Source organism: Penicillium concentricum (genome assembly GCF_028827145.1).
Source record: "Penicillium concentricum strain IBT 3081 chromosome Unknown utg000001l_segment0_segment0, whole genome shotgun sequence".
NCBI lineage: Eukaryota > Fungi > Ascomycota > Eurotiomycetes > Eurotiales > Aspergillaceae > Penicillium > Penicillium concentricum.
Genome location: NW_026622754.1, coordinates 8,766,011 through 8,787,079, shown reverse-complemented (window position 1 = coordinate 8,787,079; position 21,069 = coordinate 8,766,011). Strand labels below are relative to the sequence as shown.

The 21,069-nt window shown below is 48.4% G+C and overlaps 7 protein-coding genes across 7 annotated transcripts; 3 read left to right on the top strand and 4 right to left on the bottom strand.

Moving 5' to 3' along the window:
- Window positions 1–79: 79 nt before the first annotated feature.
- On the bottom strand, window positions 80–5,890 carry N7517_003389 (uncharacterized protein; the record flags this gene model as incomplete). The annotated part of the gene is made up of 1 exon (XM_056721119.1): window positions 80–5,890. The coding sequence occupies one exon, from the start codon at window positions 5,888–5,890 to the stop codon at window positions 80–82; it is 5,811 nt and encodes a 1,936-aa protein (XP_056585254.1).
- Window positions 5,891–6,090: 200 nt separating this feature from the next.
- Window positions 6,091–6,657, bottom strand: N7517_003388 (uncharacterized protein; the record flags this gene model as incomplete). Its single annotated transcript, XM_056721118.1, has 1 exon — window positions 6,091–6,657. The coding sequence occupies one exon, from the start codon at window positions 6,655–6,657 to the stop codon at window positions 6,091–6,093; it is 567 nt and encodes a 188-aa protein (XP_056585253.1).
- A 1,218-nt stretch (window positions 6,658–7,875) lies between these two features.
- On the top strand, window positions 7,876–9,339 carry N7517_003387 (FAD-binding oxidoreductase; the record flags this gene model as incomplete). The annotated part of the gene is made up of 1 exon (XM_056721117.1): window positions 7,876–9,339. The coding sequence occupies one exon, from the start codon at window positions 7,876–7,878 to the stop codon at window positions 9,337–9,339; it is 1,464 nt and encodes a 487-aa protein (XP_056585252.1).
- Window positions 9,340–10,937: 1,598 nt separating this feature from the next.
- N7517_003386 (Winged helix-turn-helix transcription repressor DNA-binding) lies at window positions 10,938–12,430 on the top strand (the record flags this gene model as incomplete). Its single annotated transcript, XM_056721116.1, has 5 exons — window positions 10,938–11,168; window positions 11,217–11,346; window positions 11,395–11,518; window positions 11,588–12,042; window positions 12,111–12,430. The coding sequence occupies 5 exons, from the start codon at window positions 10,938–10,940 to the stop codon at window positions 12,428–12,430; spliced, it is 1,260 nt and encodes a 419-aa protein (XP_056585251.1).
- Window positions 12,431–12,767: 337 nt separating this feature from the next.
- N7517_003385 (alpha-L-arabinofuranosidase B) lies at window positions 12,768–14,288 on the bottom strand (the record flags this gene model as incomplete). Its single annotated transcript, XM_056721115.1, has 1 exon — window positions 12,768–14,288. The coding sequence occupies one exon, from the start codon at window positions 14,286–14,288 to the stop codon at window positions 12,768–12,770; it is 1,521 nt and encodes a 506-aa protein (XP_056585250.1).
- A 1,926-nt stretch (window positions 14,289–16,214) lies between these two features.
- On the top strand, window positions 16,215–18,329 carry N7517_003384 (ankyrin repeat domain-containing protein; the record flags this gene model as incomplete). Its single annotated transcript, XM_056721114.1, has 1 exon — window positions 16,215–18,329. The coding sequence occupies one exon, from the start codon at window positions 16,215–16,217 to the stop codon at window positions 18,327–18,329; it is 2,115 nt and encodes a 704-aa protein (XP_056585249.1).
- A 478-nt stretch (window positions 18,330–18,807) lies between these two features.
- N7517_003383 (transcriptional regulator SPT3) lies at window positions 18,808–20,447 on the bottom strand (the record flags this gene model as incomplete). Its single annotated transcript, XM_056721113.1, has 3 exons — window positions 18,808–18,813; window positions 18,866–19,693; window positions 19,746–20,447. 3 exons carry the CDS (start codon window positions 20,445–20,447, stop codon window positions 18,808–18,810), a joined length of 1,536 nt encoding a protein of 511 aa, XP_056585248.1.
- Window positions 20,448–21,069: the final 622 nt, after the last annotated feature.

Genomic DNA, 21,069 nt, shown 5'->3' with positions numbered 1-21,069 from the left:
CTGAACGGTAACATTGCCCCTCCCGAAATGGCCTGGTTGCTTCATATTGGTGGCTTCGAATTGGTCCATTGTGCCCAACCTATATCGTCTCTTGACTCTGATCTGAAGGCGTGGGTAAAAAGCCGGCTTTGATAAGGAACTCGGCGCTCTTGGTAAGAGCGACTTTCAATCGCAACGGAGTACTACCACGCTTCTCCCGCGAGCTACCCACTAGTCGCTCATCGTTCTGCAAGCCCCCGAACATGTGTGCTAGTGGCCACATCGGATGCTTCTCCCTTGTAGCTTCAATGTCAGCACGGACAAGAGCCAGCCACTCTGCCATGCCCTTAGCCTTGAGCCTGTAACCTAGGCCCCCAATGATGGCCCAAAACTCCCTCCATAGCATACCATCCTGGGGTTGTTTCTCAGGCATACTATCCATCTTTTCGCCCAGTGCCATGTCAATAATCGCCGTCGCTGTGGTCGAGGCATCGAATATGGCAAGCCACCCGTCCAAGTCATCACCGTTGTACGCCCCTATTTTGATGCATGTCGCCACCAGCCGCCAGATATAGTCATCGGGGTTGGAATACCCCTCCGTTGGGGTGCCAATGACCCATCTTGGGTTTGAGATAGCGAGCCGATTGGTTTCGGATGGGTTCCGCCGCGCCGCACGCTTCACGACAGCTTCAGCGACAAACTTAGTCTGGCTATACTGCATGGAATCGGCGGTTGAGAGCTCCTTCGCAACATCCAGCTCTTCGTGAGAGTCCCAAGGCCGACCGCCCGTAATATGGAGGAATCTCATGCCCCGAAGGCCTATGGCGAGGAGTAAAAGCTCTATGGTTGAGCCAACATTGGCGGCCTCCAGGACTTCGTAGCTTTTTGTCCAGTGCACTGTGGCGCCGCAGTGGATAATTGTATTGACCACTTGGCCACTGGCTAGAGAATCCCAGCGCGTGAGATCAAGTCCCAGACGTGGCAGCGAGAGGTCACCCCGCCAGACTTCTAGCTTCTCCGCGTGGTGATCAGTCCACCAGAGCGCTTTCACAGCCCCATCAATGGTGCGTTGTCTGGCTGCTTCGTCTGTATCGCCCCGTACAAGCCCAATGACACGACTAACATGGCGGTGTTCGAGGAGCTGCCGGAGAATTTGGGTACCGATAAAACCGTTGGCGCCGGTCAAGAGCACGGTAAAGGACTTATCATCTCCGTCCATCGGGAGATGATTGCTCGCTATGGTGTCATGGCTTGCGGGTCTCCGCTGGGCACTCAAGACCCTTGAATCGTGTCGGCTGATCTCAGCCATGAGATTAGTTAAGATCAAGGCATTAATTGAAGAGTGTCGAACTGGGTCATTTTCAGCACCACCCGCCTGAGAATCGGCTAAATGTTGAGCCAGATGCCTGATGCTAGTTGCTTTGTTCATCAAAAGCTGCATTCCAACTTGAATATGGAAATTCTGTGAGATGAAAGACATGAGCTCCATCATGCCCACTGAGTCTAGACCAGATGAGTGTAAAAGCACATCGTTAAATTCAATGGGCCGATGCTGTGGCCCGGCTTCTCTGAATGAAAGATTGTCCTGCGCCCACGAGGGACGCATGGAATGTAGTTTCTGGGCTAGTGCGTATGCTGGCTGCTCAGTCTCCAATATCGATCTACCACGTGAGGACCCAGTATCAAGAGAGTTTTCAGGCGTGTCGAACGTTTGCTTTCCCTGAATCAAGAGAAGTTCCTGGCCTATCTCACGAAGTCGTCTCCGGTTCATCTTCCCTGAGGCAGTTAGGGGGAGATCCAGCAGAGAAAAGAACAATGTCGGCACCATGTAGCTTGGCAGATGATGTGCCAGCTTCTTCTGGATATCAGCAGCCATGGGGTATGCCTTGGCTGTAAAAGTCGATTCTTCGTTGACCTTCATGTCATTTCCACCCTCCTGGATGAAGGCCACCAGAACAGGTCTAGGATTCACCTCGCTCTCAGGTACAACAACTTCCGTCACAACCTGGCTCGCTTTTGGCAAGCAGTTGAGAATATGGTGCTCGACTTCTCCAAGCTCGAAGCGCTGCCCTCTAATCTTGACTTGGCTATCTTTGCGGCGCACAAACATTAGACTTCCATCTTCGTTGTAGTGTGCCAGATCACCAGTCTTGTAAAGGCGGCCGTGGCGCCCGGGTTGGTCATGTGGGCCCTTTAGGAGCCATTTAGGGTCTTCAATAAACACTTCGGCGGTCTTTTCTGGATCCCTCATATAGCCGTTGCCAACAAGCGGTCCTTCAAGGAGTAGTTCACCGGTGCATCCTGGTGGCAACAAGCGATTATGGTCCTCTGGATTCACAATCCATGTTACCAAACCCACGCCTTTTCCTATCCGAATGGCGTCCTCTGTGCTGGGTGCAAAAGCATTAATCGTGCTAATGGGTGTGCATTCAGCGGGCCCGTAGGCGTTGATGAGGTGGATCTTGCGTGAGTGCCATCGCTCAACATCTCTGGTTGTGACTGGCTCGCCAAGTAGAATCAAAGTCTTCAGATCGTGCACCATCCTCGGATCTAGCAGACGTGCTACCGTTGGAGTTAGATTGACAATGTTAGGCCGCATGATGGCGATGATGTTGCCAAGATTGTCATTGCGGTCCTTTTCCGAAGGAATGCATAGACATCCTCCCGCAACGAGTGTGGCTAAAGCATTGTGCACCGCAGTGTCAAAAGCGTATGATGCGAAATCAAACACCCTGGATTCTTTGTTAAAGCCCAGAAGCTCCAACTGATAGTGTACAGCAGAGCAAAAATTCTCGTGTGACACCAACACCCCTTTAGGCGCTCCAGTGCTGCCAGAAGTGAAAACTGCATACATTACCCTCGAGGAGGGTTGCAACAGTGATGTGGGACTCGTAGCGTAACTCGAGGCAGTATTCGAGGCAGTATTTGAGATCTGCGATAGATCTGGGCCTATTTGAACCACCATCTCTGACAGCCTGCTGCTTAACTCCATGTTGGCTTGGGAGGATAACAACAACTTCGAGCCCACTTTTTGGAGTATCGATTGTAGTCGGGGTTCAGGGAGGGAAGGATCGAGCAACACAAAACCTGCACCGGACTTTAGAACACCAAGTATGGATACTATTGTCCACGCTGACTTCTCAAAGCATAGTGGCACTATGACGTCCGGCCCCAGTAGGTGCGGACCAACTCCAAATTTGACAAGCTGAACCGCTACCGTTGTGGAAAGTCGATCTAGCTCGCCGTATGTGAACTCTCCATCCCAAGCATATATAGCCGTTGCCATCGGCTGATTCTGTATCTGCCTCCCAGTCATATGAAGAATTGATTCTTTCACTGGCATTGGGACGGTACGATTCCAATCCCATATTCGCTCCAAATTTTGAGGTGTGACTAATTCGATCTCTGCTATGCTCTGTTGGGGTCCTGCGGTATCAAGTTGCTTCATCACAAATTCGAGCCCTTCTAACAACGACCGCACAATCCATGGCTCGATCACGTTAGAGTCAAATCTAGCATTGATCCTCTTCAGGCCAATTTGCACTTCAAGCGCTAGTGCAAATGTATTGACCCACTCTGGCTCATAGCTCTCGTCCCACACCCCAAGCGTACTATCACATTCGGAAGTTTCTTGTGGTTGGACAATAAGAAGTGTCTGGAACATGCATGCCTGCTGAGCCTCAGGGGATATTTTAGCGATCTGGTGTAAGCCGAAATGCTCGAAAGGAATCATGTCCGCTGCTTGCTGCTGCACGGCCGCAAGATAGTCCAACACCTTCTGGGACCGTAATATCTTGACATACAATGGAACTGTTGCGATTGTTGGGCCTAACATCTCGTTGATACCGCTAACAGGCGCACTGCGTCCTGATGTAGTGATACCAAACACGACACTGTCTGAACTCGTCATGCTGCTGGCAAGCAGAGCCCAGGCGGCACGAACAAGCGTTGTGATTGTAAAGTCTCGCGGCTGTGTGTTGAGCCATGGTATTTGGTGAGTTATCTCGCTGTCTGCTACTGGCCGCCGCACAGCCGATGGAAGTGCTGGAAAAGGAATACAGTCACAGTCCACAAAAGCATTGCGCCAGTAGTCAGATATCTTGTCACTGTTTTGCTCCTCGAGATAGTTGATGAAAGCTTTGAACTGGTGCTTTGGTTTTGTCGAGATACCACGGTACCCTCGATTAACCATGTCAGTCATGAGTGACAGTGACCAGCCATCATACAGTGCGTGGTGAAGCGTCCACACAAACCATCGATGCAAGCCTGTATTATCTGTGACCATGGCGTAGCGTGCAAGAGGCTGTCCAAGCTCCATTGCTTTTCTTTTATCCTCTTCAAGATACTCGTCCAATCCGATTGTATGAGCCCATTGGATTTCTTCGCTCAATACCAACTGCACGGGAGCCCCGTTGCTGCACTGCACAATCCTTGTACGTAGGATTTCCGTATTCTGGGCCATTTCTTCCCATGCTCGACAGAAATCTCCCGTTTGGATGGTTTCGCCCAGTTTCATAGTGCGTTGAATCATGTATTCGCCAGGGTGCTTCAAGGACAGGGACATAAGACTTTCTTGTAGGGGAGTGCACGGGTATGCGTCTTCTATGGTGGTGGTATCTAGTTGGTACTGAGATGCAATTTCTCGGAGAAGTAGGTCCTTGTTGAAGCTGTCTCTCAGAAGAGCAAAAGGCAGAATCTTTTCCGGCACCTTGTCAGCTACATGGTGGCACTGGCTGACCAGGCTACCAAGTGTAGGGTATCGGAAAATGTCTGAAACCGTGAGCCCAATGTCAGCCTTTTGAGCCTCTGACACGACCCGCATAGCCAGAATCGAGTCTCCCCCTAGCCGAAAGAAACTGTCTTCAAGTCCCACTAGCGCCGGATCAAGGGCTAGAACTCTGCCCAATATCCTTTGTAACTCCTGTCCAATGTGTGAGGCCGGCTTTGGCTTTGGCTTTGGCTTTGCCATTTGCTTTTGCCCAGCCATGCATTTATGGAAACACAAGGTGCCAATCTCGCTTAGTCTTCTTCGGTCCAGTTTCCCTATCACTGTCATGGGGAGTTCCCGCATAGAGAAGAATATGGTGGGCACCATATAGCCTGGCAGGCGCTGAGCCAGCATGTCTTCTATATCGGTGGAAATTTGAAGTATCTCCGCGATGTAGGTAGGTTCTGGTTGCTTGGAGTTTGCTGCAATCGGATAGGTTTGAATGAAAGCTGCCAACATTGGACTCGAGTTCTCCCCTCTCGGCATAAATATATCTACCACGACTTGCTTTGCTTCTGTCATGTGTTCTTGTAGGCAATGCTCAATTTCTCCAAGCTCGACTCGCTGTCCGTGGATCTTGATCTGCGTATCTTTGCGTCCGACAAATGTCAAGGTTCCATCCTCGTTATAATAAACAAGATCTCCTGTTTTATAGAGACGTTGTCCGTGCCGTCCTGGCTGTCCCGAACCTCCTCGCCGCAACCACACTGGGTCGTGGATAAATGAAATTGCTGTCTTCTCCGGGTCATCCAAGTACCCTTCACCCACAAGTGGCCCTTCCAGAAGTAGCTCGCCGATGTCACCAAGCGGAAGCAAGTGGTCGTGGTTATCTGGATTGACGACCCATGTCACCTGGCCAGCGCCAATGCCTATTCGAGTGGCTTCTTGTGGACAAGACGCGTGGCTGTTGATGACGCTGTATGGAGTACATTCACATGGCCCATATATGTTGAGAATTCGTACTTTGCCCCACCAACGGTTCACATCTGTAAGGCTTAGACGTTCACCGACAAAGATAATTGACTGTAATGTAGGGGTATGATCGGGGTCCAGCAGTTGGGCGACGGAGGGTGTAAGGGCAACAACGTTTGCGCGCAGAGATGTTATGCTCTGAGCCAGCTTGTTCATCCGATCTTGTTCCATTGGTTCACACAAGCAAGCTCCTGCAGCGAGAGCTGTAAAGACTTGGCCGACTGATATATCGAAGCTGTATGAGGAAAAATCGTAAACACGCGATTCTTTCGTAAACCCCAGATGTGGCGCCTGGTGGTAGAGAGCCGATGCGTAATTGCGATGGGTCAACAAGACTCCTTTCGGGATCCCCGTACTGCCTGAAGTGAATTTCAGGCACATGACTGAAGACGGGCAACCGGGGGAAGGCGCGAATTTGTTTGAACTTCCAAGTTGGTGAAAAATCTTCGATCGATAGGAACCACATTCGGAGCCAACTTCAAACTGAGTGCTTGGTTTGAGGCAGAAGACAAAATGAGGTCTGCTTTGAGTTGTTGGATCATAAGATGGAGATGATGCTCTGGCATTGAGGTGTCAAGCATCACAAACCCTCCACCGGCCTTAAGCACACCAAGCATGGCAACTGTCGTCCACATCGACTTCTCAAAACAGAGAGGTACTAGTAGACCCGGTCCAACCCCCAATTCAGTGAGTCGATTTGCTAGTTTCGTAGCGAGTTGATCCAATTCGCCGTAAAGTAACTCTCCATCCCACGCACAGATAGCAATTGCATTAGGCTGGTCATGAGCTTTCTCTTCGAATATCTCATGGACGCATCGCTCGATCAGTTCTGGAGCCACCTTATTCCACGCCCAAACCTTTTCGAGGTCCACTTGTGCTACCGTCTCAATTTCTGTCAACTTGACATCTGCACTGTCGTTCTGCTCTGCCAGTGTCATATTTTTTTGGTAATATCTTTCTTTTCTTTTTGTTGATGTTGTGCTGATCGTTGAGTTATTGTCAAGTATAACAAAAGTCTTCCTTACCTTTATCTCTCCTTATAATCTCCAGCTATATATGTACGATGTATCTAAAGCAGATAGTCAGTATAGGCTCATTCTACTCGTGATGGTGGGACAATACGGTGTAGGTTGGTGTAGCATACCTAGCTATTACTCGTGGCCTGTGCGACGCAGATCTGAACATGAAGAGGCAGGTAAGGAGATGTAGGACAAGCTGAAGGTCTGCCATATGACACCTTGTACGAGGGCTTGTAGGGACTATCACGACAGCCTGCCTAATCGGGCTGCCGCATTGACCGCCGCCTCGGTTCTCTCAAACCTAAGTATATAGTATACAAGAATAATTGGCTGCCTATGTGACCTGGTTAAGTCTGTTTGATAGTCTTTTCAGTTGTATTTTCAGCTGTCTTTTTGGTTGTCTTTTTGGTGGTCGTTTTGGTGGTCGTTTTGGTGGTCGTTTTGGTGGTCGTTTTGGTGGTCCTCTGAGATATTACCTTAGATATAGTTTCTCGTTGGTATTCCATTCCCTTATTAGTGGTTTAGCTAGAAGCATAAGAAGAAATAGCAGCAAAATATAGAATATGGGCGTTCAAAACGGTATAAAATACGTAAAACGACTTTGGTATACGATATTCAGGTATCTTCATTTTTCTGCCGTTCTATAGCAAGTCATTCAGGCATCAACCCCCCCCCCCCTAAAAAGGGGGTTTGAACCCTGACCCCTATACCGCTGCATAATACGATATCTAGTATTACAAGCTTCACATTGAGATCACTCATGCCCAGGGGTATATTCTATTGTCTACCAGTTATCGTGATAGTCCCTGAAATCCCTCATACATTTTTCCCTGTGCAACCAAATACTCCAGCATTTTCCAATATCCTGCTTATTGCACTGAAGTTAGATCTTCATGCAGATACCACTTTTGCATCAATGAACATTTGTGATAGGATGAGAGTATCAATCTTCAAACAGAGTCTGCAACTTGCCATTTCAGGGCTGACTACACGTCAGCTGCCGTGTCATGCCCAGGTGCCCAGCTTATATTCACATCTTCACCAAAGTATAAAGGAGGGTGATTAAACCGGATTTGAGTCAGATCCAATTTACCTGAAGCAAATCAAATTACCTGAAGCCAATTCTCCTACATCACTATGCCTAACTGGAATGAACTACGTGGGGCTATAACGAAAGGCGAAGTTCTGATGCCGTGTGATGATGGGTACGCCGCGAGCCTGAAGAGATGGAGCGCGGCCGCTGAAATGAAAGCAGTCAGTTTGACCCCACTCATATATCAAAGTCACGTCCAGCTAAGTCCTTTTCAGGCTGTGATCGTCAGGCCTACGTGTGCTGAAGAGGTCTCTGTGGCTGTAAAGTTTGCCGTCGCAAATAAGCTTCCATTGGCTGTTTGTGGTGGTGGTCATTCGACAAGCGGGATGTCATCATCGGAAGGCATGGTCATTCATCTCGGGAATATGCGTAAGGTTGAAGTCGATCAAGCCAAGATGACTGTGTCTTTCGATGGCGGATGCCTTTGGAGTGATGTGGATAGTGCTCTAGATGCTTGTGGACTCGCTACTGTCGGCGGTACAGTGAACCACACAGGCGTGGGTGGACTTATCCTAGGGGGAGGTCACGGCTGGCTGACAGCAAAATATGGTCTCACAATTGACAACCTAATATCGGCTCAGATAGTCATAGCAGATGGCTCGATTCTTGAAGCCTCTGAATTGCAACATCCAGACCTCTTCTGGACCATCCGTGGAGCCGGAGCTCAGATTGGAGTCGTCACGCGCTTCACATCTCGCGTCTACAGCCAGGGACAGGTCTGGAGCGGGACCCTTACGTTTTTACCTGCCAAGCTGCCTGAACTGGTGGCATTTGCAAACGAGTTTCACAATCGGGATCAACGAGACGGCCACTGCTTGACTATAGTTGTCGGGTACACACCGGATGGGGCGGACCGCATCCTCTCCGCTATTCCGCTTTACCATGGGCCAGAGTGGGAAGCGAGGGGCTACTTCGCAAACCTGTTCAGCATCGGGCCCATCGTGGACTGCACAAGTATGATGTGCATTGCGCAAGTCAACACTCTGCAGAATCCAATGTGTGAATACGGCATGCGACGCCTCCAAGGTTCGGGAAATGTCACTATGCCGCTCCACACCGCTGCTTTTCAACAGACAGCAGACACAATCTGGTCTATCCACGATATGCATCCCGACGTAAGGTTCTGCTCCCTATTAGTTGAAATTTTTCCAACCCACAAGTTGCGCGAAGTTTCCCAAGGTGCTACTGCATATGCCAACCGCGGAGAGTTCTACGATGCTGTTACTACGTTTGGGTGGACCAACCCGGCGCTCGACGATGCTGTCCGTCTGTGTAACTCGAAACTATGTGCAAAGATACGTCGTGATAACGGATATGAGTGGCTAGGGCGTGCAGACTCCAGAGATAAGCCGGTGGGACGTTATCTCAACATGGAAGCAGAATTTGTGATGCCACGCCAAGCATATGGTTGGAATTTGGAGAAATTGCAAAAGACGAAAAGCAAGTTTGATCCAGAGAACATTTTTGACAAGTGGCATGGGGTGGTTGAGGAAATGGGTGAGGCTTAAATTCTCGATCTGGTAGTAATGCTCGATCTGGTATGAGTGTACATGTGCTATTGAAGGTGCAGAAGCAGGGGTCAGATTGAATGATTTTTAGGGATTTACTGCATGGATGTGTCTTATTTTAAGACCGGCAGAAAATTAAATACCTAAATTGCTGACAGATCTCTTCATGCATATGTAAATAACTAGGATTTCAGTAATCTCAGGATTTGGTTGGTAGGAACAATAATCCTATGTATCATTTACAGTACAAGGTATAGAGCGGTGTCGAAAGCGGTCTACGAGTACAGGTGACAAGTGTGCCACCCGTGACTTAACTATCATTAGCCTATACTACCGTCCGCTCTTGTCACCGCCTTCTCGAAGCATGTATGCTAATTTCAATCTATCTCCTTTTATTTATAAAGAAAGCGATCGTATCTGTTAGAATCTACGATCTAGTATATGATATCATGAAGCATAATACATATATATTGTAGAAAGTATAAAACTATAAAGAGGGGAGAGATTAGAGAGAGGGTCTATAGAAGGCTACTATAGAGAGCGGTCATGTAACTACTAGGAGATTTGGAAGTCGTACTCGAGCGAAACGGGGTACTCGGCCCTTCGCTCCCGCCTAATAACCTAGGGGCCGAGAACTTGAGAAATTATGGCCTTTTGCCTGGTTTTTCTATAGCTTTCAAACTACTTATAAAGATGGAGCATATACTTGTAAATTATCAATTAAATGGTAGGCAAGTTGTACAATATTGACTGTATACTCTGGAAGTGAGGGTGGATGACTAAATTACTGCTGGCAATATTAACCAATAATAATCAAGTCACGGGTGGCACGCCCGTACTACAAGGCATGTTCAGTCAACCCTAAAAGGAATTTAATTTTGACTCCTGACGATGCACCTTCGCAGACACACAGTCAGGATGGGAGAACTTTGCTATCAAATCCTGAAGCTTAGGCTATTACACCACTTAGCTGTAATTTTCAATGTTTCTTAGGGGATCGCCATGTCACCTGGTGATTATTGGTAAACATTTACTAATTACCTAAGTAGTATTAGGTTAGATGTCGTCTATAGTGAGATCTTTACTATCAAATCCTGAAGCTTAAGACGTTACACCACTTTACTACAAGTTTCAAGTTCCCCTAGGGGATTACCATATCATCTGGTGATTATTAGAAAACATTGAAACTTAGAGCTAAGTAGTAGTAGGTTAGATGTCGTCAACGGTAGATCTTTGCTATTAAACCCTGAAGCTTAAGCCGTTACACAACATAGCTATAAGTTTCAAGTTTCCCTAGGGGATTGCCACGTCACCTGGTGATTATTGGTAAACATTTACTAGTAACCTAGGTAGTAGGTTAGGTATAGGATTGTCATGATCTGGTGACCTAGCGCCTCCGTGTCACTACATATGTAGCTTTTATGTATAGGGATTGGTATCTTAGTCACTATCATACACCGTGTTTAGTTTTCTTACATAGGGAATGACTACAAATAAGAACAAGAATATCCGCACACCTATTCATTCTTCCTCCCATAGTCTTACCTATTCATCCTTCCTCATATAGTCTTCTACTTTTGACTTTCATATTTATCAGCATGGCAGCCGATAACGCAAAGTATACTTCGTGTCCTGTTGACCTTCGTATCAGCACGCGCCCAAACAATGCCGAGGCAGTCCCTGGCTTGCTGAAGGAGGTTATCGAAGGTGTTAACAGCCTACCTACTGGAACTGATGAGGACCGCAAGAATGTGTTAATCAAGTGTCGAGCTTTAGTTGGAGCTCTGGAGACTCCTCGCGAGATAATGGTTGACCACTGTTGGGGACAGGTAAGCTCTCTAGAGTCCCATTGACCGAACAGACTAATGATATGATAGTTTGGTGCAATTTCGGCTATTGGGTTTGGCGTGGACTCGGGCTTATGGGTGTTGATGGCTCGAAATGGCGACCAACCCCAGAAGGTTACCGATCTGGCTGCGAGTCTTGGGGTCGATCCCAGACTTCTCAGTGAGCTTCACATAACCCGTCTCAAAGCTTTAGCTAACTGTATTTTAGGTCGTCTGATGCGACATATCGGTGCTATGGGACTCCTCATCGAGGTCGGTGATGATGAGTACAGACCCACAAACTTTACTAAGGCGCTGAGCCTTCCTCAGATTGGACATGGGTATCTTGGTTTGTAAGTCCTCGTTTGACTCCAAGCTAGATTCCACAGGAGCACGGTTAACTCATATCTCTTGTCACTTAGTACCGCGTGCACTGGTGCAGGTACCTTGAAATTCCACGAGTTTGCCCGCAAGCGGAACTGGGTGAATCCGACAGACAATCAGGACACATCTCTGATGTACGCCTATGGTACCGATAAGGATATATTTTCTTTCGTGAATGACTTGGGCTATGGGAAACACCTGAATGATTACTTTGGGGGTTACAATCTGGGTCGCCCATGGTGGATGGACCCTGGTGTCTATCCTGTGAAGGAGAGGCTCATCGATGGGGCCGATCCTAGCCCAGATGCACCATTCCTCGTGGACATCGGTGGCAACGTGGGCCATGATTTGGAGAGGTTCCGCAGTCGTTTTCCGAACACCCCCGGGAAATTAATCGTTCAAGATTTGCCTTTGATGATTCGCCAGATCAAGGATCTAGATCCGGCTATAGTCCGAATGGAGTATGACTTCCATGATGAACAACCCGTTAAAGGTAAGAGTTCAGAGCCCACCTTCCAGCCTTCTCTCTCAAGTTCGAACGATGTTACTTATACTATCAAGGTGCCCGTGCCTATTATATACACTCAACTCTGCACAACTGGTCAGACGATGTATGTGAAATCGTACTTAAACGAGTGAAAGAGGCCATGAAGCCTGGATATAGCAGACTATTGATCAACGAGAACGTTGTGCCAGACATCGGTGCCCATTGGGAGACCACGGGACTCGATATGATGATGCTAACCCTATTCTCTGGCGAGGAGCGGACTAGCACAGCGTGGTATGACCTGATTGAGAGGAGGGCAGGTCTGAGAATTGTGAAAATTTGGGGCGCTGGAAAGGGGGTAGAGAGTGTGATTGAGTGTGTCAATGAGCGTTAGTATGGACCTAAGATGTCCAACATGGGTCATAAGTCTGTTATCAAACACGATTTCGGGTTTATCGGTTTTCTTGCCGCCACAAATTGATATCACAGGCTATTTTTGAAATATATTTTTGGTTTATTATACTTAAAATCTGAGATATAAGCAACTAGAAGCTCGGCAATTAATTACTCTCTATTCTGTATTATAATAGTAAGCTACTTCGCTGTATCTTAATAACAGTAGGTATAAGAAAACTTAAGGGGACGAGGTCTACTTTGTAAGTAAATAATATTGGATATAATTTTCATTTCCAGCACACCTCTACCCTTACCTACGAAATATGCAAGACACCTCAAGCAAAGCCTGTGCTAATCACCCAGCTCACGTCGTCGTTGAAGGAAGTGGCGGAGTCGAACGTATTGACACCGCCGTTGCTCCCAATGTAGAGCAAGTTCTCGTAGTGGCGGAAGTAGCGAGTGGGATAGCTCCAGGATCGAATTGAGCTGCCCTGGCCATTTATACCGGTCTGCGGGCAGAATGTGGCATCTTCATAGAGCAACTTCGTGCCGTCGTTGGCGGCAAGCACGAGCGCGAAGTCAGAGTGTCGGATGAAGCTCCCCGGGGTATCGACTGACTCGAACGAAAAACAAGCGGTATTTGCAAGACCGGCGCGAACCTTCCAGCTAGCCTGCTGTTTAAGGGCGGTGGTGCTGGATGACGAGACAACTTGAGTGTTGATGGTCGTGCCGGTGTGTGTGATGTAGCGTGTCGTGTAGCCGGACGTGGTGGCCCGCAGCGAGATTGAGGAACCGACGGTGAGTGCCGCCCCAGTCGTCAGCGACGTGGTGGCATATTTGGCCGCTACGATATTAGCCTGCACCGAGTTCTCGGTGGCGTCGGTCGGGTAGCCGGAGGTCATCACGCCTTCGTAGAACGTGCCCTGAGCGCCGTTGCTGTTGTCACCGCCGATGCCAAGGATGATAGCACCCTCTTTACTCATCGGGTTGTATCCAGATGCGCTTGGACGCGCACCACTATAGTATGTTGATAGGGAACCGGACGCAGCATTGCCACCGCGGATGGCCCACACGTTTGATCCTCCCTTGAGAACCGCATTGACAAAACGGTAGGATAACGAAGGGTCGCCAGCATTGTTGCTCGAGCTCGAGCCAGAGAATAGACCGTTTTCAAGGTCTGCCATGATCCAAGGACCACTCCCAGCGCCGGAGCCCCAGCCAGTATTGTCACCGTAGTAGATGGCCTCCATGTGGCCGTTACCCGTATCCGTACTGCTGACCTCGGCATTGCCGTAGTCAAAGCAGCATGCACCGTTGTAATGGGTTCCATCAAGTACTGCGTACATTCCCTCGGCTGCATCCCCCGTAGCCGTGCCGCTGGCAGCGTTGTTGCTGTAGCCGGTTCCAGGAGACATGAACACGCCGTAGGCTTTCTGGCCGTTCAACGTGACCGGTGCTCCAATTGCGCTGGCCAGGTTATCGTAGCCATTAGCTTCAGGGCCGCGGAAACCGCCGGGCGGAGCCTGTTTGAGATGATTACCACGGCCAGACTGGTCATAAATGATCGTGATTAAGCAGGTTGTGCTTGAACAGAATTTGTCCTGTGCAGCGGCATTTGCAACACCACCAGCAGAAAGCGGCGAGATATCGGTAGTGGTATCATCGGAACCACGTTTGACCTGATACAGTGCACCGGTGTAGGCGCTGTACAGGGCGCGAGTGGTGCTGTGTGCAGCGATACAGGGTGTGTTGCCGGACGCGTAGATATCACAGGGCCCCGCTTCAACCAATTTGCCAGTGGCAGCAAGACTTAGAACCAGTACGCAGAAGCGTTCGAAGCTTCGTCGTGAGAGCATCGTTGATTACCTTTAGAATGGTAGATCAGTCAGGCCTTAGCGCTATTTAAACCAAGAACGAAATGCTTCAATGGATACTGAAGTAAAAACGATAGAGCCTTACGCTGTGTAGCGTCCATCTTTCCTATTTATATGATTCAGTTCATCCGTCAGCAAGTCCTTTGTAGATGAGGAGTAGCAGGGGCTACTAAAGTGGCGGTAATTCTCCTCCAATGCTAGTACAGACGCATTGTTTACTCGACCATATAGGTGGATAGTACCCTTCATGCCGGTTAATACCAATAGCATGATTCCTGGCTTGTGACTGAGACGGAAGGTTTTGTTCCGTCCCTAATCCTAGCAAGGAGTGAGCGTATGTCACAAGGATGGAGAGCTCCATTTGACGAGGTTATTTTAGATGCACTCCGCATCATTGTAGCGTTAAGCTTCTGCCACCGGGATATTCCCTTTTCTTCAGGCGAACTAAATTTAATAAATGGTTGATTGGACAGGAAGAAGACAAGCCTAGCTAGCGTAAGATTGAGAGAGCACTGAAATGGCTTTAGCGCCCTGAAGATGAGGGGTACTTAACATGAAGGCTTGTGAACGACGATTATGCCCGATAATTGGGCATCAAAAGAGCTTAGGCTTGATGGTTAGAACCTGACCATATCTAGTTCTACGTACTATCAACAAGTCCAAATGCCAATCATTTGTGGGCCGGATTATGAAGATGTGTGCGCCTGGGACTATACGGTGAAATACTTTGCAAAATATTGTCTCGGGGTCTCCGCAAGAAGATCATTACCATTTCCTGCCACTTACACTTATTACTCCGGGCCCAGAACTAGCGTGATAAATCTCCGGTGGAGAGCGCGATTTTATTTATACGTCACTCGATCTAAGCAGCAAGGAGCTGGAACTTCAGTGCACCATTTACCGAAGTTATTTTTCAAGTTTTTATTCAAATGCTGGGTGGAACATGTCTTAGATGGAAAACAGTGATACCAGGCCATAGTAGAGTGACTCTCACAGTAGCCACCCCGGATCTAGATCAAATAGTCTGGATGCAGTCTAAATATTTGGGAAATTAATAATTTGAAGATGTACTAGGTATGCCTGCAACATTTACTAGTTGGTCTTCGCTATGTGCCGTTTTAGTGTATAAGCTTGCATTTCTTCTCATCTACATCCATCATACCTCTATCGATCTTAAACCTTTCAAAGATCAGATCAACTCTCTCTTTGATTGTGGTACCAGTAATGCATATAGTATTCTTATTTAAATGAATAATCAGTCCCTGTACAATCTAGAGGGCGTCTTCTATCATAAATGGGGTAAGAACGAAAGCACGTCACTCCGTCTGATTTTCAATGTTAATATGTCTAGAAGAGAGGCCTTGAAATAAACACTAATATGAGATAAAGACTAGCTTGGAAAGTAATGTAGAATTAAAATCCACTAATACTTTTTTTTTCTTAGTCGTCCGTGGACTCCCGTCGCGTACACGCTGTAGAGCTCCGCAAAGCCCATAAAGCCCGAAGCCCATAAAGCCCAAAGCCCAACCCACTAATGGGCTGGATTTTGGGCCCTATCTTCGGGCCCATCGGTGGGCTATGGGCCTAGGGTGAAATCATACTGAGCTTTGAATGGGGGGCCCAAAGCCCATCAATGGGTTAGGTTGGGCTTCGAAGGTTAGGCCCATAGGCCACTGCTGGTTGGGCTTTGCGGAGCTCTACACGCCTGTATATAGCCCAAGCAAAATCACTATTGTTTAGGATGGCCTTTACAGTGAAATCAAGTTATTACTCATATAGGTATGGATTAACGCTTCAATACATTTGGACGTTTAAAAAGGGGCTTACTAATTTTGTGGCCATATACACGCTAGCATTAGCGTTTGGTCCAACTCTGACCCCTTTCCTTTCCTTTCCTACGCATCTAAAATGGGGTTTTCAAAACTACCTGTCGAGTTGAACCTCTATATCGTGGCCTTCTTCAAATACGAAAGCGACCTGAACTCGTTCGTAAGAACAAGCAAATTCACTTATCGTCTGATGAACGATTTCCTATATCGACACAATGTCCTCTATTTTGGGAGCTCCGCCCTTGAATGGGCAGCGCGAAATGGCGTCGAAAGAACTGCGCTAATGTCACTAGAAGCCGGCGCCTTACCAAGTGCCTGCGTGGACGAAGAATGGCAGCCGATGGCGTTAGCAGCGGCTCACGGACACGACAATGTAGTCAAGTTATTTCTAGACTTAGGGGTCGATCCATGTCGAAGGGAAGGGTGGCGACCCCTCACAGAAGAGTTTCTGACCCAGCAAGAGTTCGAGAGCGACGGATACCCGAACATTTGTTTCAAGCCTGAAAGTGATCCGCTCACCCTCGCGATTGAGAATGGCTTCGAAAATGTTGTACGCTTGCTGATCACGCATGGTGCCACGAGAGATTGGAACAACCGGAATGCGATGGCTGCTATCTATATAGCTATCGCCCGTGGACACTTGACACTAGTCAAATTACTGGTAGAAATGTTTCCTCAAAGCATTAATGAAGCCAGTCGGGATGATGCGAAGGGTCCTTTGATATTTGCGATACGGCACAATAAACCAGCAATTGCTCGATTTTTGATTAGTGTCGGAGCCGATGTAAATATTGCATGCGACAGGAAAATTACCCCACTGGGTTTGGCCGCCGTGGGAGGCGATCTTGAGACTGTCATGTTCCTTGTGGAGAAAGGAGCCTGTCCGGATCCCGAGATGTGTGGCGGTGCTACATTATGGCCTTTGAGGTGGGCAGCTGAACGCAAGAGATACGATATTGTGGAATATCTGCTCTCAAAAATTGACGTGGATGCTAAGATCTCTAAGGGGGGTGATGACTTGGCTATCCTTCTGTTTGTTTCGGCACTTTGTGGACTTGAGAGCCTTCTTCGGGAGATTCTTGCGAGTGGATGTGATGTAAACATCGTTTGCCGTTGTGATTATCCTGATTACTCTTCCTGGCCCCGCCCAGCACTCTCCGCGGCCGCAGGAAGAGGGCGTGTTGATATCGCCACCATTCTCCTAGAACATGGTGCAAGACTGTATGGAGAGGAACCAGATGAGAAAAGGGGCTATGAGCCGAAATATCAGCCGCTCTTTTCAGCCTGTCGAGGAGGTCACATCGAGGCAGTGAAGTTGCTGCTCGACCATGGCCTCGATCTTAAGAAAGCGGAGACTGAAAGAAATTCGGCTGTGATTGCAGCCATAGGGTTCCCTCAGATCATTGATTTGCTTCTTTCGCGAGGTGCGGAGGGCCAAGCTCGATTCTACAATGACAAAGCAAATCCGATGACAGAGGCCGTTAGGTCTGGGGGTATTGCATCTGTGCAAGTTTTACTCGGCCATAATGTGCCCGTTGAACCCGCCTTTCTCACTAGGAACGAAAGTTTGATTGGCGAAGCATCAAAAAGTAAGGATGGACCGGCTATGTTGGATCTTCTAGCTGCACATGATGTGGTGGCTCAGGCAGACGACAAACATGCACAACAAGTGTTACAAGCTACAATAAGACGAGGAGGTGCAGCAGTCACTGAATTCTTCCTCAAAAGGGGGTTTGACCCGAACTTGAAATTGTACGAACACTCGGGCAATTCAAAATCATACCTCGAGGATGCATTGGCAGCCAATAACCAAAAAGCTGCAGAAGCAACGATTGATGTGCTCCTGCGCTACGGTGCGGATATCAACGATCTCCAGGGCTACTCACACAATTTCATACTCTGTCAGGCCGAGTCAAAGTGCCTTAGCTATGTTCGGCTTCTTCTAGATCGAGGAGCAAATCCTCTTCCGGAGAATCGCTTTGGTTTGTCACTACTTGAATTCGCGGCTAAGAATAACTACAAAGCGTTTCTTCGCGAGGTATTGCGCTATATCGATGCACAAAACCTACCATTTGCCGATATACAGCGAAATTTCTCTTTGGTTGAATCGCATCCAGAAGTACGGAAAAATTGGCATGCTATGAACATCTGGGAGAGCTTCTACTGGAGAAATAAATATCCCATGTCTTCTTGAATTGAGATCTCAATGGTTTCCCTGTGCGATACTCATTTCTTAACAGATATTGCATCTATGATCTTAAACATCATTGTGAGATGTAGGTAATTTCCATTCAAGTGATCTAGCTCCTGGGTATTTAATTTCTCTGCTGCTCACTCAAGCTCATCTTCTACACGGGTAATTGTTCCAATGACGAGGCGTCATGATTCAGGCCAATGCATCTACCCTAGGCCGAACGTCATGCCGTGAAGAAATTAATCGGATAATTAGGCCGAATATACAGTGCACAAGAATTGAAAAGCAAAGGTACAATATTGAACTATTCAAACAAAAATGGTGATATCAGAAGGAACAACTAAGGGATTGACTCCGTCGCCACTGAATGCACAAATCAAACAAGGTAAAATTGGGTATCGTTCGCAAACTCCCGCTGCCATGCACGTAATTCATGAAGGAGCATCAATTCGAAATTGATGCCCAAGTGGGCGAGCATTTAAATCTGGTGACTTTGTTAGCATAAGAACATACAGTGGAGGTTTGTGTAGACTCACCAAAGCAAGAGGGAGGCGGGCAGGAACACGGCCATTGTGCAACAGCATAGCGACTGCCTGCTGGGGAGTAGCCTGCAACTTGCGGTAGGCCTCGCGAACGTGTCGTGGCTCAATGGGAGTGCGTCCTTCCTCGGGGGGGTCGAACAGGCCGGTCTCGCGCTTGCGCTTCTTGAGGTTCTCGCCGGCTTCGGTACCACCGCGACGATGCTTCTCATTGTCTTCGCGCTCCTTGACTTTGAGTGCCTGTTCAGTCAGGGTCTGGACGATCTCGAAGGTGAGGAATCCGAGGATGTCCACGATGTCGTCGTTTGGCTTGGATTCGGTCACGATGCCGAAGCCTGCCCACTCACGGAAACGCTTGCTTTTGCGGTAGGTGAAGGAAGCCTGGCGACACTCAGACCAAAAGACATACTCCTCTCGGGTCATGTGGCGGGTGCGTTCATCAGCGGCAGCAAGACGCTGGAGAGTCGCGTAGTTCTGTTCCTCCTCTTCTTCATCCTCTTCATCTTCACGCTCGGGGACTTGAACTGAGTAGAAACTGTTGACATCCCACGCGAGTCCGACCTTGGCGCGCTTGTTCTTGGGCTTGGGGGCCACGTCTTGGGGTCCTGCAACAACACCAGCCGCATCGTCGGCGGCAGCAAAGTCGGCGGCGTCACCACCACCCTTGTCGTCGGAGTCCTTGACATTCTTGCGGACGTCCTTCCAGGAGAGGAAGGTTCGCAGACGGGAGACCTTAGCCTTATCGTGGCGAATCAGGAAAATCAGGTCGTCAGTAGAGATCGAGCGAACTCCGCGACGAGTTGCCAATGCGGTGCTGCGGCTAAGCTATTTGATTGTTAGTTACAAGAGTTCTTAGGGAAGAATGGCTAGGACTCACAATCTCGATGACTTGCTGGCGGGTGATCTCTTCAATCAAAGTAGTGGTCTCAGGAGACGGTTCTGCTGTCTCCCCGGAGACAAACATCATCTTAATATTGTAGTTAGTAAAGGAGTCTCCAGGCATGTTTTCTTCATCCATCTTGTGATCTTTCTGGCTCTCGATAACTGTTTCGGGGCGAATTGTTCCAGTCACTGGTTCGGAGTTGGTCGCAGCACTGTCCTTCTGAAAACTGAGCGAGTTGAAGATATGGGTACCCAGCCTGCAAAGTCGAAGACAAACAAGTGCTCCCTTGGTAGGACCATGATGCTGGGTATAAAGATCATGGAAGTACTCTCCCATGGCGAAGAACTCGGACTCTCCAGTGGCGAGGAAGTCTGACTGGGCATTGTCCGACAGGTGCTCTTGATTCGCACCAGAGACGTCTTCAATAAAATGCATGGAAATATCGTCAGGGATGTCCAAGCCCGAGTCTGAAGCTGCACAAGGCGTACTGACAGGGGAGGTGATGATCCAATCACTCATTGTCGTATCAGGATCACTCAAGACCATATCAGGATCAGTCTCGGTCTCGGTCCTATCGGGATCACTCAAGGTCGCATGAGGATAGCCTTTCATGTATTCCTCATTTCGCGCAATTGTTTCCCGACGCTGTCTCCAGAGCTCGACGACCGATCTGGCGTCAAGTCTGGGAGGAGACATGATTGGCGCCATGCTTAAAGAATGGAGAAAACAAATGAAGTGCCCAATGCAGTGGAAGGGATGCCTGAGACACAGGTGGCGAGGAAAAGTGAATGAAAGGTGAAAGTGAAGGATAAGTGAGATATCCAGGCACCTCGGCAAGCCGATAGAGTGAGTGGCAGCCCTCCCAATGTCGATATCGATAAGAAGCTCGCCTCGTGACCCCCGCAAATATCAGAATATAGAAGAGAAGGCACGACCGTCTTGCCAATTGCTCTCAACTCTAGGAACTTTGAAATCGTCCCTAATCTTCAACCCAGTATCCCTCACTGACTTAATGCCAAAGCTTCGATATTGACAGGACCAGTTGCTGGGGTGATCTACGCATTTCGGGTATTGCAGTTTTGTTGCTCGACCTCACGATGTGCGCATGCCAACAATCCAACAGTGCAAGACTAAAAGCCAGCTGGACTGATACAGAATGAGTACGAGCACATATGCATGGACTCAGGATCGACCTGCGCTTTGGAAAATCGGAGATAAGGATGAGATGGCGTTATTCCAGCAAATGAGTACATTCGCAAGGCAAGTTATATGTCGCAAGCCCAGCCGGACCTCCGTGGAGGTCGTATTTGCCAACCTG